The following is a 15270-nucleotide window of genomic DNA, read 5'->3' as shown; positions in this document are numbered from 1 at the left end:
CAATCAAACTCTAAAAGCCTGCCCCATGGCTGCATGAAGCTTTGGGGGGACACCCACACACAAATCATAACACACGTAAAGAATGGGACTCAAAGGACAGGCCAGATGGTTGAAGCCTAGATAGCATCTTGAGCAAGAGAAAGAACAGGAGCCTGAGGCTGCTGGGGGCAATGATAACACAAGTTGTGGAAGGGTGAGGGGCTAAACCGCATGCCCAGTGAGCAGTTAGCAGACAGGCAGCTGTGGTCATCTCTCTGGGCCAGGCGTCAGACCCTCGATCTCTCCATCCTGGGACAAAGCTTCCCTAGGCAGAGAAAGCCATTCTAGGGTCTGTAGAACTGTGTGGGGTTTGCACATCCCCCCAGATAGCCATCTTGGGACACATTTTGCAGCAGCCCATGCTGATTTCCCTTGCATGATTAATACAATCCATTGTGCTGGGGGGATATGTTGGTGAGTTTTGCCTTGTTTTTCCATTTTCCTCTCTCTTTCCGTCCTCTTTTGGTCCTTAGTCAGCTTTGCATCCCTGTGATGAGATACCTGAGAAGACATTTTACAACGTGGAAGTCTTGTTGGGCTCACGGTTCAGTTTTGTTTCATGGTTTCTTCGTCCCATTGCTTTGGGACTGAGTCTGGGCAGAACGTCATGGTGGGAGCGTAGGGTGGCACAGGGCGGCTCACCTCATGGTGACCAGGAAGCAAAAGGAGCAAAGAGTGGGGTCCCAATCTGCTCCTCAAGGGCATCCCCCCAATGACCTGCTCCCTCCGCACAGCTGCCAATAGCGCCATTGGTTGGGGACCACACCGTCAACTCATGAGCTTTTGGGGGGACATTTAGGATCTAAACCCTAGCACCCATCCTCTGTGTGTGGGTTTATGCTGGGTGCTGCCCCCCACCTCATCATAGCCTAGGAACTGACAGATCTTCATACTTAACGGGTGCTTGGATCTGTTCTCTTACAGTTGTGGGAGTCCTGTTGCTTCTCCCCAGCAGGGGGCGCTGGCTACTTTTGTCTCCCTGCCTGTTTGAAGTTCTTGGTAGATTTTAGGCGGGCCCCTACAGCAGCTGCCTTCTAAGCATAGCCAGGATTTCCCATTTCATTTGGGCCTGCGAAATGGTGGATTTTAGTTCTATCACTTCTGCATGTATTAGCTCATGATTTTTTTTTTTTTTTAAAGAAGAATGTTTCCTCATGATCTATTTGGTTATCCTTGGAGTAACGAATAGTTGATTCTTTCCATTTATCCTTTTTCAAAATAACGAACCAGTGACCCACTATGAGCTTGTGGGTTTAAAGAAATTTGATTTGCTCTGATCATTGCCATCTTTTTTTTTTAATTTTTGGTGCTCAGATTCCCATATTGGAAAGTGGGGTCCGCTCAGGCTGTCTTCTCTTTTGACATCGCCCATGACCTCTGAGACCACCTTTAGGGACAGCGGGGTGTCCTGCCTCAGACCCATCTTGTTGTTATTCCAGAAGCCCTCACCTGGGTTGTCAGTGGTCTAGGCGACAGAGACAGGAGATTTTATTAGAAAAAGAAATCACGAATTTATATTGATATTTCCAGTTCCCTTCACTGCCTTGGCTGTTACAGTTATACCTTTCCTTTGATGCTGAAAATGGTAACGGTAGTGCCCTGGTTTGAATGTGTCACCCAAAGTTCACATGTTGGAAACTTCATTCCTAATTCAACAGTGTTGGGAGAAGGGGCCTCATTAGAGAGAATAAGGCCAGAAGCACTCCGTCCTTGTGCGTGGATTAGTGTTGTTATTACAAGAGTGGGCTAGTTACCTATAGAGTGGGCTGTCATAAAGCAAGTTCGGTGCCCTCTCTCTCTCTGTCTCTCTCTCTCACCCTTCCTGGGGATACAAAGGCCCTCACCAAACGTGGGCCCCTCAACCTTGGACTTCCTACCTCCAGAACTATAAAAAATAAACCTCTGTTCTTTGTAAATCACCCAGCCTCAAGTATTCTGTTAAAACAACACAAAATGAACAGAGATAGTATTTTTCCTTATTTCATTCTTCTGTACAGAGCAGCTTCAAAGTGAAATTGCCGGTGCCATGAAGAACAGACCACCGGGTGCGCTTAAACCTTTATTTGTGGCTCTTTGTGTCCTTGGATTACACCCCACCAGATCTGCAGAGACATATATGTTTCTGAGCCCCTCAAAGTAGTTTTTTTCTGTGTGGTCAAGCTGCTGATGTGGCCGCAGGTTTCTTTCCTTTTGGCTGGGCATTTTAGGTAGCACTGTTTTTAATTTAGTTTTTATTTTCAGATAAATAAGCTACTTGCTGGGTTGAGTTCCACCCTGGAAACTCCCAAGTTGAGATGCGTTGACAGACGCCTGCCCTGCCATCTCTCTTCCTGTTTCCAGTCACCCCGGCTGTGCACATGGCTCTTGGTGTTGCCACCTCTTTCTGCCACCAGCTCAGCCCTTGGTAATTTTTGCTCAGTTCAAGATAGACGTCGTGAAGGAGCCTGAACCACTGGAATGCGTTTCTTTTTTTTTTTTTTGTTGTTTTTTTTTTTGTTTTTTCTCCGGTACCGGGAACCGAACTCACGACCTTGCGCTTGCCAGGCAGGCGCTTTGCCGCTGAGCTAAATCCCCAGCCCCTGGAATGCGTTTCACTGGGGCTTGTGCTCCAGCGTTAGGCAGACAGCACACAGTGCAGGTTCTTGCTGCTGTGGGAATTAAAGAGGAAAGCTTGTACAGTCCGCAAGCTTGCAAAGGCTACAGGAAGGTCCCTTTAGAAGCTTTCAAGGACGCAGGTGGCCTCCGTAGGGTCAAACAGGTCTCACTGAAGACAAAACGCGGCTGGGAAATAAAGCTCTTCTGCTGTAGTCTCACTCCGCATCGCAGGTGCTGAGTGTGGTGCGGCCCCTCCCTGTTCCCTTGGACACCAGGGGCAAACGCATGCCTGACGGTGCTCCCGAGAGCTCCCCCACGACAGGGCAGGCTCCTCTGTCCTTCCGGAAGGGGGCTGCCTTTGTGTGGGCCCTGCTGGTGGACAGATGTCTGCTGAGTGCTTGGCTTTGAGCTCCTCCGCCCGTGTGTGCCGCTTGCTCCTGGGGCGACAATGCCGCGTTCTTTTCATTTGCCTTTGCGCATTGCGTTTCACGCTCAGCGAAGGGGCCGGCTCAGCAGTTCTGGGAGAATGAATGATGTGTGCTGGGACCTTCTGGCCGTGGCCACTGGGTGCGTTTCAGGCGCTGCTTTTTAACTTTGTGGACTCGGCAGGGTGCACATGTGCGCTGGACCCGGGCAGGTTACACACTTCAGCGGAGCTACAGAGTTTTCATCTTACGAAGTTAACAGGCCTTGGCTGGCTTGCGTTTTGAATGTCGTCACTTGGAGGCAAAACCAGGATTAAGTCAGGCTTGTTCTCCTTACCTTCCTCTTCCACTGGGGTAGCCAGAGAGTCACCTGCTCTCAGAATTGGGGTACAGTATGGGGTCCCCCTGTTTCTCTGGATTCCACATCCTGGAGATGGTATCTTAGGGTTGCTCTGAAGCCAGGAGCAACTTCTTGCCCCTTTACTCTTTAATTCTTCTTGGATGTTTAGGATGGTGGTTTTTAATTCCACCATTTCTGCGTGGAATCAGATCCTGTGGGGGCCCCCAGCCTTCTCAGCACCGCATGACCTTCTAGGGCCCGGCAGTGTTGGACTGTGCTGGTGTGTGTGGCGGGTGTCTGCCATCCCAGGTCCCGGCCCCTGTGGCTGGTCACTCAGGCAGGGTGTGTGAGCCCGCCGCCACCCTTCAGGCTATACCGGGAAAGCCAAGCATGAGCCCTCCCCGCCGGCATTCTCCCGGCAGTCTTGATGCTTCTGTGGCTGGGAAGGAGGGGACAGCCGAGTGCCCGAGGGCAGAACCCCTTAGAGCCCCTCTCGCCCTCCTCCTCCTCTCCTCTGTCTTCCTGGTGAGACACAGAGTCAGAAGGCCACTGCAGTCACCTCCAGCCATGCTTCCCACAGTGATTCAGGCACCAGCTTTCTTATTTATGAAGAAGAGTCTAAAACGCAAAATCATCAGAAGCAGTCAAAACTTTTTTGATCTCTTAAGCTTGATGATGAAATCCAGAACCTTAGAAGTGAGAAACAAAACCGAGCGCTGTCCCCAGTATCTGTTCTGGACTGTGTCCCCCAGGTCAGTGTGGTGGAAGCCCGGCAGGAAGCGGAAGCTGGGAGGGCCCAGGAGGGCCCAGGAGGGCCCTGGAGGGGTGCGGGCTTTGCATCCCAGGAAGTTGCTAAAGACTCATGTGTGATGCTGGAGGAGCTGCAATGGTGCACGCGCGTGTGTGCGCGCGCATGCTCATGTGCTGACCGGCTTCCAGGGGGGGACTGCTGTTGTGCCACAGTTGATTGGGACACTTTCTCCAGGAAGCACATGGCCCTCATCTGCCAGGGAGGCCTTGCCGTGTGGACAGGTGCATGTCCTCAGTCCTGGACGGCTTTGCCCCAGGTCCCTGTGGACTCTTTGCACACCTTGGTCACCTGAGCAGCAGGGGTCATCTGGAGGGTCCTGTGGGCATGTCTGTCCTTCGTCACAGCCTGTGTAGATGCCTCCTTCTCTGGGCACCTCTGTTGTCATCAAAGCCAACACCCTTGCCAGCCCGCAGCGACGTTCCCTTTCTGTGTGGAATCATCTGTGGTGGGAGGCGGGGCGGAAGGAGCAGGCACAGGGCTTTCTGCGCAGCTCACGGCGTCTTCCTCAGACGCTCAGCAGTGGCTGGAGTGGTCACTCAGGGGCTGGGGCAGCTCAGGATAGCAGCGGGGGACAGCCACCGGCCCTGCAAGTCCTGGGGGTGGGGATTGTCATCTGACCACCCCGTCGGCCCCCAGCTCGGCCTGGCACTTGCTAACTCCCTGCGTTTGAGAAAATCAGCTTCGGCGAGGGAACGGAAGGGCAGGATTGATAAGAGCCGTGGATATGTTCTCAGAGCAGGCCCCTGGGAGGTGTGTGGCTCTGTGAGGCCATCCTGAGGTCTTCAGTCCTGCCTCATCAGACAGTATGACTGTGAGCTATGTCCTTTGTGGTATCTGTGACCACAGCCCAGCACGAAGGGCCGAATGCTGCCACGGATCCGAGCATCCAGCTGTCTGCTCCCAAAACAGCAGTCAGAGCTGTGCGGGGGTGGACAGCAAAGCCTGGCACTCCTGCAGTTTACGTGGGGAAATCTCCTCATTTTCATAACGTGTTATTTAAGCTAACATGCAAATAGGTGTCCTGCTATCTTTAAATGCATTCTTGCGTGTGTAAAACACTCATGGGTTCCAGCTGTAAGCTGTAAGATATAAAGGGCTTCTGAAGAGGAGGTGCTTTAGAATTCCTGTTTTAACGCTTTCCTCGAAATGAAAAGAAGTCGCATGTCAGGTAGAACAGTGCTTGACCCTTTGTCTTGATTTCCTTGTCTCCCACTTGGCTTCCCTGAGGGAGCCTCAGGCTTTCTAAAAGGCTCCCATGGCCCTCTGTGCTGGGGGCCAAGAGGGGTGCTCTGGCGATTCAGAGGGTGGGAGCAGATCCCCAAGAAGTGCTGTTACAGCGCGGCGTCCCTAATCTGAAAATTTCAAACCCAAAGTGCTCCAAATTCTGAAACTTTGAGCACCATGTGGACACCCAAAATCTGTTGGATTTTGAAGCTAATTTTAGGTTTCAGGTTAAGTGTGCTCCACTGGTAAAGTCTATGCAAGTGTTCCCAAATCTGAAAAAATTCCAAACTCTGACATACATGTAGCCCCATGCATTTCAGAGAAAGGAGGCTCCACCTGTATCTTTCTCTGTGTCTTTGTATCTAAAAGGGCATGGACATTCAGTAGCAGAAAGTGCCTTCTAGGCGTGTGCCCTCAGGGTGGGGACAGCAGGAACTTTGGGGACAGCTGGGTGGGCCTGGCCTGGCCTTTCTGGGGGACCTTGTGCTGGCCATGGCCCTCTGTGTTGGTGGTCAGGGGGGCACTGGGTGGATTTGGTGAGTCAGGGCAGATGGTGGCCGTACCCTTGTGCCACCTTATACCTGGGTGGCCTTGTACCTGGACCTTAAAGGATTTGTAGGGTTGGAGAGAATGGGAGGAGTAGACATCCGAAGAGGAAAGGGACTGTGGGTAAGGGGATCAGGAGAAGTGAGGGGACCATCAGCATGAACCTGGTCCCAGCTGCTGGAGGCGACCGTGTCCCCTCAGGACTGCCCAGGACCTTGATAACGTGTCCCAGTGCTCCGTGGTCCCCATGTCTAGCGTGCTGAGCAAGCAGAGCTGACTGTACGTTGCTCCTCCAGGAGAACCACTGTCGCCGCATCAAGATCCTTGGGGACTGCTACTACTGTGTGTCCGGCCTCACCCAGCCCAAGACCGACCATGCCCACTGCTGCGTAGAGATGGGGCTGGACATGATCGACACTATCACGTAAGCACTGTGCTGTCGGGGCCCTGTCTGAGGCTGGGGCAGCTGCATGAAGGCACCCGGTCCCCTGAGTGCCCTGCTTGGGGAGGTGATGCCTTGGTGACCTCTCTTACATTTTGTTTGGGGTGTATGTCTGTGTGTTGTCATGCGCCTGAGATGTGCAGAAAGAAGCGAGCTGCATGAGCCATTTGGAAAGGGTTGCCCGGAATCTGGTGGCTCCTTTTCCAAAGACAGTGGTGTGAGCTTATCTTCTGCCTGGGAAGAGGCTGCCTCTGGTGCTATCTGGGAGCAAGGGCTGGGATCCCAGGGTGAGCCTTCCTGGCCCGGGATCTGGGCAGTTGAGCCTCCATGGCCTGGGATCTGGTAGGGTGAGCCTTGATTGCCCAGCTGCCCGTCCCTGTCCCTGCAGTGTTGGGGTCCACCATCAGCTCTACTTCTGACCTCAGCTCCGTCAGCAGTGCCCGCACCCGGACTGCTTGCTGCGGACAACACAGCAGTGCATTACAGTTCTGTGTGCATCGTCAGGCTTTTGAAAGGACACCGCTGGGTGCAGGGCTCCAGCCTACTGCCCCGGCACACGACTGGGAGATTGGTCTAACACCCGGGTCTCTGTCCCTGCCACGGTGGCCTTGGCTCAGAGCAAGGGTGTTTGTTGTGAAGCTGACTCTCCCATTGATACATGGAGAAATTGAGCCTCCCCAAGACAGAAGGGACCTGCTAGGGTCACACAGCACTTAAGAGGCAAGACCAGCCCAGGAAGCAACCTCGCGGGAACTTTCCAACCCATCTTCCTTTCTGCTCTACACAGAAGCCACCTGCCTGTGGCAGTGGGGTGGGGCCCTGCACCCCGGGGTCTCCTGGTGATGCTCAGGTCCCAGGGACAGAGTTCAGCGTCTGACCTTCTGGGTGATGGGGGGCCTTGTCTGAGGCTCCCAGGGCTCCATCCCTGGGTGCTGGGTTCTGTTCTTCAAGCCGTGTGCATGCGGGACTCTGGGGTAGGGGGAGCAGGGGCGGAGGCCAGTTGAGGCCCAAGTCACCCCTACCCTGCGCCTGCCTCCCTGTGACTTCTGTGCCCGCTCCTTTCCTGCTCAGGCCCCTACCCTCTGATAACTGTCCCAGAACTCTTTTTCTGAGTGGGCTGGAAACTCCTGATCCCCAGGAAGTAGATGAACCTACAGATTCCTGGCTCCCGTTTTCCCTGAATCCTTCATTTCCGTTGCTGTAAAATGAATTGGTGTTGGCATGTCTGAGTGGTTGTGAGGCTTGAGGGGTTCTCAGATGAAGTGGTTCTGTGTGGGAGGGACAAATCAGCTCCCAGATGTGAGGGCCCAGCCTGGAGGAGGAGAAAGGGCCCCTCTCCTATGGGAATCCCTCTGGAGCACGTCGTCCTGCACAGCCTTAGGGGCGGGGCCACATCTGTCTGCTTTGGGAACCTCACTGTTGTTCCCACGACCCTCAAGCAAGCAGGGCACCATCTTGAGAAATAGATTTAATCAAGCATGGCCTTGCTCGTGGTCTCTGTATTTTTCGTTTACTTTCCTGAATTACACAGAAATACACCCTTCTAGACGTGTCCCAGTGACCCACATCCTCCAGTCATGGCCCATTGCCTGACAGCACATCTATTGATGAATCCACTGATGATTAGACTCCCATAGTCCAGCTACCTTCCAAAAGCCCTACCTCCAGTGCATGAGCCTTTGGGGGCGTATTCTAGATGGAAGCCATAACAGCCTGAGAACACAAATAAGAAAGAAAAATAGGACAAAAAAAGCCAAAAGGGCTGTAGAAATTCTGGTTCCTTGGAAGTAAAGTTGGACTTAGGCAAAGCTACTCGTATGTTCCAGCAGTAAAGGGGCCGGGAGGAGGTACCACAGTGACAGCTGTGGACACTGGGTGCTTGGGAAGTGACCGTCCAGCATGCTACAGGCTGGACGGTGTCAGCTCCACCCCCGGGGTGACAGAGCCTGCTACAGGGACTGAAGAAAAGGGTGTGGTAGAGTGCACAGGGACCTGGTGGAGGCTGGCTGGGGCTCTGAGAGTGTGGAGGGCTGGTTTAGGGGGTACAAAGGGGTCTAGGGGCAGGGGTGGGCATGAGTCCCCGCAGTTCTCCTGCTGTTGTTAACCATTTGTGACATGCAGATGTGTAAATGCTGGAAATGCCCCAAAATACCATTGACAGGTTTCCTGTCTACATCTTCTTCCGTACATTAAAAAAACATTTGTTTTTAGGTGTTTTTTTTTTTTGTTTGTTTGTTTGTTTGTTTTTTTTTTTTGGTATTGGGGATTGAACACAGGGTCTTCACACCGTGCTGCACCTCCAGTGTTTTACTTCTTTTATTTTGAGGCAGGGTCTGGCTGAGTCCCTTAATTTTCAGACTGTGCTTAAACTTGCAGTCCTCCTGCCTCAGCCTTCCAGAGTGCTGGAATTACAGACGTGTCCCATGTCCTGCTTTAAAATATATTTTAGTTTTAGAATTTTGTTTCAGTGTCTGTTATTGGAGATTGCAAACAGTGGGGGGAAAAGTTAAATTTTAAAGATATTGTTTCTAAAAATGTATAAAAATGAATAAAGATATCAGTGTCCTAACTTCCAAGTGACTTCTTCGTAAACACATGGAACACATCATTCTGAGGTCCCTGAAGATGAGCTCGCTGCAGGGCTTCCAGGACTGACACAGAGCTGTGTGAAGCCACCCTCCTGCACGGTCCTCCAAGGGCAGCCAGTGGGCAGCTTCCTGGGCTGCTGCTGTGTGCCCTGCAGGCTGGGGCTGCAGGGCTGGGAGCAGAGTGGAGACGTCGGGGTGGTGGTGAGCCAGGCCTGGCTTCTCAGGTGGGGCCAGCCGGCCCAGCACCCACGGTGTTATCCGTGATCCACAGAGGGACCCAAAGAGTGAGGCCTGTGGTGCAGGGAGCAGGGCAGAGCGTGGAACCGGCTGAGGACTCAGTGACAGCTGAGGCATTTTGCTGTCGCCGTCACCCGCCTGGCAGTGACAGAAGTGGGGAGTGGGCTGTCCTTCTTGGTGCTGGCCTTGGTGTTTTCACTCTAGAAAGAGCCAGCAGGAGGCTGGGGACTCCCTTAGGCACTAAGGTAGAGTTCAAATGGTTTCAGGGATTCTCGGGGCCAACTTGGCCAGATCCTGGTTCATACCAGGGAAATCCAGGCTCTGGGAGTTGCAGCGGCCAGACTAGAGTGTTCTCTAGTTCCGCAGAACTAGAATCCGCAGTTCTCTCCGCTCCGCCTTGCCTCTGTTCACCTCCTCAGCACCCCTTCTCTTGGGGACGAGGCTTGGGTGGTGTGTGGGTCCCTTTAGGGTCTTTCCTGGGTTGGGGTGCTCAGGGGGAGGCGTGGAGAGGCCCACAGAGGTGGCGTGGACACCGGGAGATGGCTAGGCAGCCAGAGAGGCCGCTGTCCACCGGCCAGGCCAGGTGACCTGCAGCTGTCCGCCCCATCCCAACACCGCTCAGGCTGTGTGCAGCCAGAACCAAACCCACAGCCGCACACGGCTCCACGGGGCCCTCAGCGCAGGCTCAGCCTCACGCCCTGCGCCTGTTTTGCAGGTCCGTGGCTGAGGCCACCGAGGTGGACCTGAACATGCGCGTGGGGCTGCACACCGGCAGGGTCCTCTGCGGCGTCCTGGGCCTGCGCAAGTGGCAGTATGACGTGTGGTCCAACGACGTGACCCTGGCCAATGTCATGGAGGCCGCTGGCCTGCCGGGGTAAGTTCAGGACTGGGTAGGGTATGACCGAGTGCTCTCACCCCAAGGGCCCTGTGTGGGTTCTAAGTGGACCCTTGGCATCGGGGCCTCCTGCTCTGTCCCCTCAACACCTGTCACCCACCGTGCAGCCCCATGGCCTGGGGTCCCGCCCACTCCACTGACGCTCTCCTGGGATCCCGCAGAGACCTGGTGTGGGCCGAGAAGACCCAGCACACGTGGGGACTTCCGCCTGGGGCACAGGATGGCGCGTCATTGCTCTCTGTTCGGTTCCCTTTCTTCATGTGGAAAGTGCTGGACATAGAGCCCCAGGGCACTGGCTGTTCCCTCCTGTCCCTGTCCCTCCTGTTAGCCCCCCAAGGATCAGAAAGCAGCCACTGCCAGCAAAGGCTGCTGCTGGCCACCCAGGCCCTGCTCCCTTGCTGGAGCCCCAGAACATTTGGAGCTCCCCACTTTGCCCCGAGGTGGGTCACCCCTCAGCGTGAGCCCTCTGCTTGTCTTTAGTCAGTGGACAGCTCGCACTCGGGGCTTCCCCTGCACGGGAGTCAGAAGACTGCAGTGTAGAGTGGGTTGATGGGTTGCAGGCGTGGAGTTTGCTTTTTGTCCACACCTCACACGCTTGTCAGGCTGGCCAAGGAGCAAAGGCTGCAGAGTTTTGTCTGTTTTGCAGGGTCGGCCGCCACTAGCCCTGAGCTGTGCTGCTGACCAGGGCCTCTTGCTCCCTGCACCCCTCTTTTCATTTTCTCATCTCTGTCGCATCCTCTGGTGCTTTTCTTTTCTCTCCCCTCTCCTCCCTCTGACCCTTCTTCCTCCCTGCCCTCAGCTGTCCCTTCCCTATCTTCCTGTCCTGTGCTTTCTCACTTGCCCGCCTGTCTGCTGGGGCCTCCCTCTCCTTTCCCAGATGAGCAGATACACTCGGGGAGCCTGAGCCCGTGGTCCCTGAGTGGCAGGGCCCGGTGCCCGCACATCTCTGCATCCTTTTCCCGTAGGAAGGTTCACATCACAAAGACGACCCTCGCCTGCTTGAATGGGGACTATGAGGTGGAGCCAGGCCATGGCCATGAGAGGAACAGCTTCCTGAAAGCGCACAACATCGAGACCTTCTTTATTGTGCCGTCCCATCGGCGGAAGGTGGGTTCCTGGGCCCCTCTCGTTCGCTTGCTCCCAGGGTAGCCTGGCCTGGGTGGAGCCTCAGAGACACATCGTTCCCCCTCCTCCTCCCAGAGCTGCTTCTCCAGCTGTGTATTTGCTGGGGGGGGTGGGGGGGCAGGGGAGGGCCTGCTAACTCTGGGATTGGCTCTGCTTCTTGCAGGTGGGAGGAGGGACCAGGCAGAGAGAGGGGGGGATGAGAACTCATCAGAGGTCTGAGGTTGTCTCAGGCTGGGCCACCCTGGTCCTTCCTCTCTCTGGGTCTTCACTGCCTCCCAGAGCAGGAGCCGGGGCGGGGGGCCTCTGCGAACTGAAAGATGCTGTGTGCCCAAGGGCTGTGGCCGTCCTGTGTGGGTGCTTGAGATCACCAGGCCCAGAGACAATGATCTGGTCATGATGGAGGGTGACGGAAGTGCTCCCAGGGCTCACGTGAGGGTGCAGGTCTTGGGTGAGGGGCTGGGGCTCTGCTGAGGGATGAGGGAGCCCCTGTCCTACACCGCTGGAAGGACTCTGTTTACACGTAGCTCACATGACTGCTTCTCACCACTGAGCAGCTATGTTAAAGGCTCTTTAGAAGCCAAGCTTTCCTGGGCCTGAGGTTCTGAGCGGCTTCTTTTGACCTCTGCCATCTCCCACTGAGGTTCTGGGGGAGGTGGGGCTGGGCAGGGTTGGGTGTCCTGGCTGTTCCAGGCAGGCAGTGTTGCTCAGATCTCCAGCTCAGTAGCCCACACCCTCAAGGGCCTGTGGTTGCCCATGGTTTTGCTTGGTGTGAGTGGACAGGCCAACCCTGTGAGTGGATGTCAGATGATGCCCACACTGCTGCCGCACTGACTCCCACCTGGGTTCTTTGTGGTCCCTGCAGCTTCCACCAGCCTGTTACCATGACTCCGTTTAATGACTATTAGCTTTCCTGTCCCTGGCACAAAATATTTGAGCCCAGTAACTTGAAGAGAAGTTTATTTTGGCTTGTGGTTGTGGTTGATTCAGTCCATGGTCTCCAGCTTCAAGCCAGAAGTGTCATGGTTGAGAGCCTAGAGGAGGAAAGGTGCTCATGGCATAGTGACCAGGAAGCAGAGCAAAAGAAGGATCAGAGACAAGAATGCATCCTTCCAGGTCATAACCCCTGTGGTCCACTTCTAGGCAGACCGCACTCCTAATAGCTACCAAACTCATTGGCAGATGAATCCACTGATGAATATAGAGGCCCCATGATTCAGTCACCTTATAGATACACAAGATGTTTCTTTAAACCATTTTTTGATTTAAACTATAACATTCTGCCCATGACTCCTCTGAAAGACTCATCTCATCGTGCAAACTGTTTTTAGTCCATTTCTATGTGTTGCCATACCACCCTGAATGCGCCCCATCTCGTCTAAGTGTGGCCTAAGTCTTGGAAGTTCCAGCACTGGTGTAAATCTCAAATCCAAAGTCTCTTCTGAGACTCAAGGTAAACTCTTAGCTGTGAGCACCTGTAAAAATCAAAAAGAAAGTTAAATATGTCCAATGTAAAATGGCACAACAGGGTAAACTTTCCCATTCCAAAAGGGAAAATAGGGGGGATAGGAAGGAATGGGATCAAAGCAAGACCAAAGCCCAGCAGAGAAAACATTAAATCCTATAGTTCCGTGTCCAGCAGTGGGGTGAGTTGTGATGAGTTGTGTGCTGCAAAGGGCTTGGGCAGCCCTATCCTTATAGCACTGCTGGTTACAGCCCACATGGCCTCTTTTAAGGTGGCTTTGCTTGCTACCTGTGGCTTTCCTCAGCACACAGTCCACTTTATTGGATTTTCCAACTTTTTGGGGTCTCCATTGTTCCTTCAGCTTCAGTCTGACATCTTCACACACCACCCTTTCACAGGCATGCTGCCCGGCCTCCCAGGCTTTCTTTTGAAATCTGGGTGGAAGCCTCTGTGACCCCACAACTCTTGCATTCTGTATGCCTGAAAAGCACCATGTGCATGACGTGAAGTTCTCCACCAGTGGGAGCAGTAGCTAGGCCCCCTTTGATCTGGACAGCTGTGGTCTCTGAGTGCCTGGATGACTGAACACTGTGAAATAAATCGTAGAAAACCAACTCCCTAGGCACCCCTTCTCCAGCAAGGAGTTCAGGGGCTCTGTTCTCAAATGAAAGCTTTATACTTTTGCATCTTTGAGCCTGCAAAGGCTGGGGTCTTGCTGACTCCTGAGATACCTTCAAGCCAAGATACCTTCCTATTGTCTTGATGCAACATGCCTGGCTTCTTAATCTTTTCAGTAACCATGGTCTTTGCTCCAACTTTGGAGGCACTTCTTTTTGGCAAACCTGGAAATATTTAATATCTTTTGGCTCTGCCTTTTGCTCCTGATTTTCACTGTATATTTTCTAAAAATAGCCAGCAGTACCCAGACCACAGTCTGAACATTGGGCTGTCTTGAAATTTCTTCTGCCAGATCAATTAGTCCCTTAATATCAGGCTCTTGCAAAGTCTAAGGACATGAGAAAAATGAAGACAAATTTTTCTGCCAATGTGTTACACACGTGACCTCTAGTTCAACTACCAGTGGAGTCCTGATTCCCCATGGCATCTTCCTGAACTTGGCTTGTACTGTCCACATTCTTGTCACCATTCTGGTCTTCTAAGGTCCAGCCAGGATCGCCCATCCAGCTCTGTTTATAACATTCTAAGGCTTCTCTAGCAGGCATCTTCAAATCTTTCCAAAGTCCTCCCACAAACTAGTTCCGGAGGTTTCTAAACCGCATGGCTAGGTACAGATGCAGCAATGGCCCCACTTCTCTGGTCCCAGTTTTTCTGTATTAGTCACTTTCCCATGACTCCAACAAAATGCCTGAGACCTGCAGCTTAAAGAAGGAGAGGCTTATTTTGACTCATGGTTTCAGTCTGCGGGTCAGCTGGTTCCAAGGTGGAAGGACCAGGCAAATGAAAGTTGTTCAACTCATTTCACCCAGGAAGCTGAGAGTGAAGGGAGGACCCCAGGATAAGAATGCAAAGAACAAATGTATCCTTCCAGGCTATGCCCTTCTTGACCTACCTCCTCCAAGTAGGGCTTACTCTTAGTAGCGCATTAAGCTGTTGTACTCATCTGTAGATTAATTCATGGATGAATTAATCACTATCCAATCACTATCCAATCACTTTCCACACATGAGACTTTTGGGGGGCATTTTAGATCTAAAGCATAACAGGGACCTAGAATCCTCAGGTGCTCAGAGGCTGATGAAATCCTGGGGTCTCACATTCCAGTTACATATTTCCAGCCAAAATCCTGAGGCTCCTGCCTGAGCCCTGAACTCACACCCCATGCACCATTCCCATTTCTGTCTAGCTCCACCCTAAGGTTATCCAGGATTGCCTGAAGTGAAATGATCCCACCATAAAGGCTAAAGAGGAGCTGGACTATCACCAGTTAGCACCTCATGGAACTAGAACACAGACCTGCTGGGAAAGCCATGTTCTGGAGTTATGCATGTGGTGGGAGGCAGCTTTGGGGGACCACAAGGCAGAGAGAGAAGAGGGAAGAGGAGGGAGCCACCTGCATTGGTGAAGAGTTACCCACCTCCAGCTCCTGAGGCTGAACCTCAGACAGAAAACAGCCAGCTGGTGGCTGGGGTCACATTTCCATCCACATGTGAGGTCTGAGACAGAAGGGGCAAGGCCATGCCTAGTGCTCTGAGCTCTACTCTGGCTTACCTCACCCAGAGGCAGCAGCTGCCACCAGTGAAAATGTCTTTAACATAACCCGGTAAAGATGGAGCCTCTACTTCCTTGCCTTTTCAGTGTCTGCTGTTCTGAGGCACCGACTTTGCCTTGGGATGATGTAGGATGTCCAATTCTTGGGGACCAGTACCCAGTGGGTTGGCGTGAGGGACATTACAGACTCCCTGTGCTGTATGTCCACTGGTGACTCTGACCTCCTGCCTGGGCTGGGCTCTCTCCTGGCTCCCCAAGATGCAGCAGTCAGCCTGAGGGGGCCCAACCTGTGGGTGGGGGTTGGGAAGGGCA

The 15270-nt window shown here is 53.3% G+C and overlaps 1 protein-coding gene across 1 annotated transcript in view; it reads left to right on the top strand.

The window, feature by feature from the left end:
• The window catches only part of Adcy1 (adenylate cyclase 1 (brain)), a gene marked incomplete at its 5' end in the record, with an annotated part of 96999 nt that overhangs the window by 45964 nt on the left and 35765 nt on the right, over positions 1–15270 (top strand). Inside the window, 3 exon segments of the mRNA XM_005396644.2 lie at positions 6277–6404; positions 9963–10121; positions 11108–11249. Coding sequence (XP_005396701.1) covers positions 6277–6404; positions 9963–10121; positions 11108–11249 — 429 coding nt within the window.

This window comes from Chinchilla lanigera, unplaced genomic scaffold (genome assembly GCF_000276665.1).
Source record: "Chinchilla lanigera isolate Chin_1 unplaced genomic scaffold, ChiLan1.0 scaffold00055, whole genome shotgun sequence".
Classification (NCBI taxonomy): Eukaryota; Metazoa; Chordata; class Mammalia; order Rodentia; family Chinchillidae; genus Chinchilla; species Chinchilla lanigera.
This window is presented reverse-complemented; position numbering and strand designations above follow the sequence as displayed.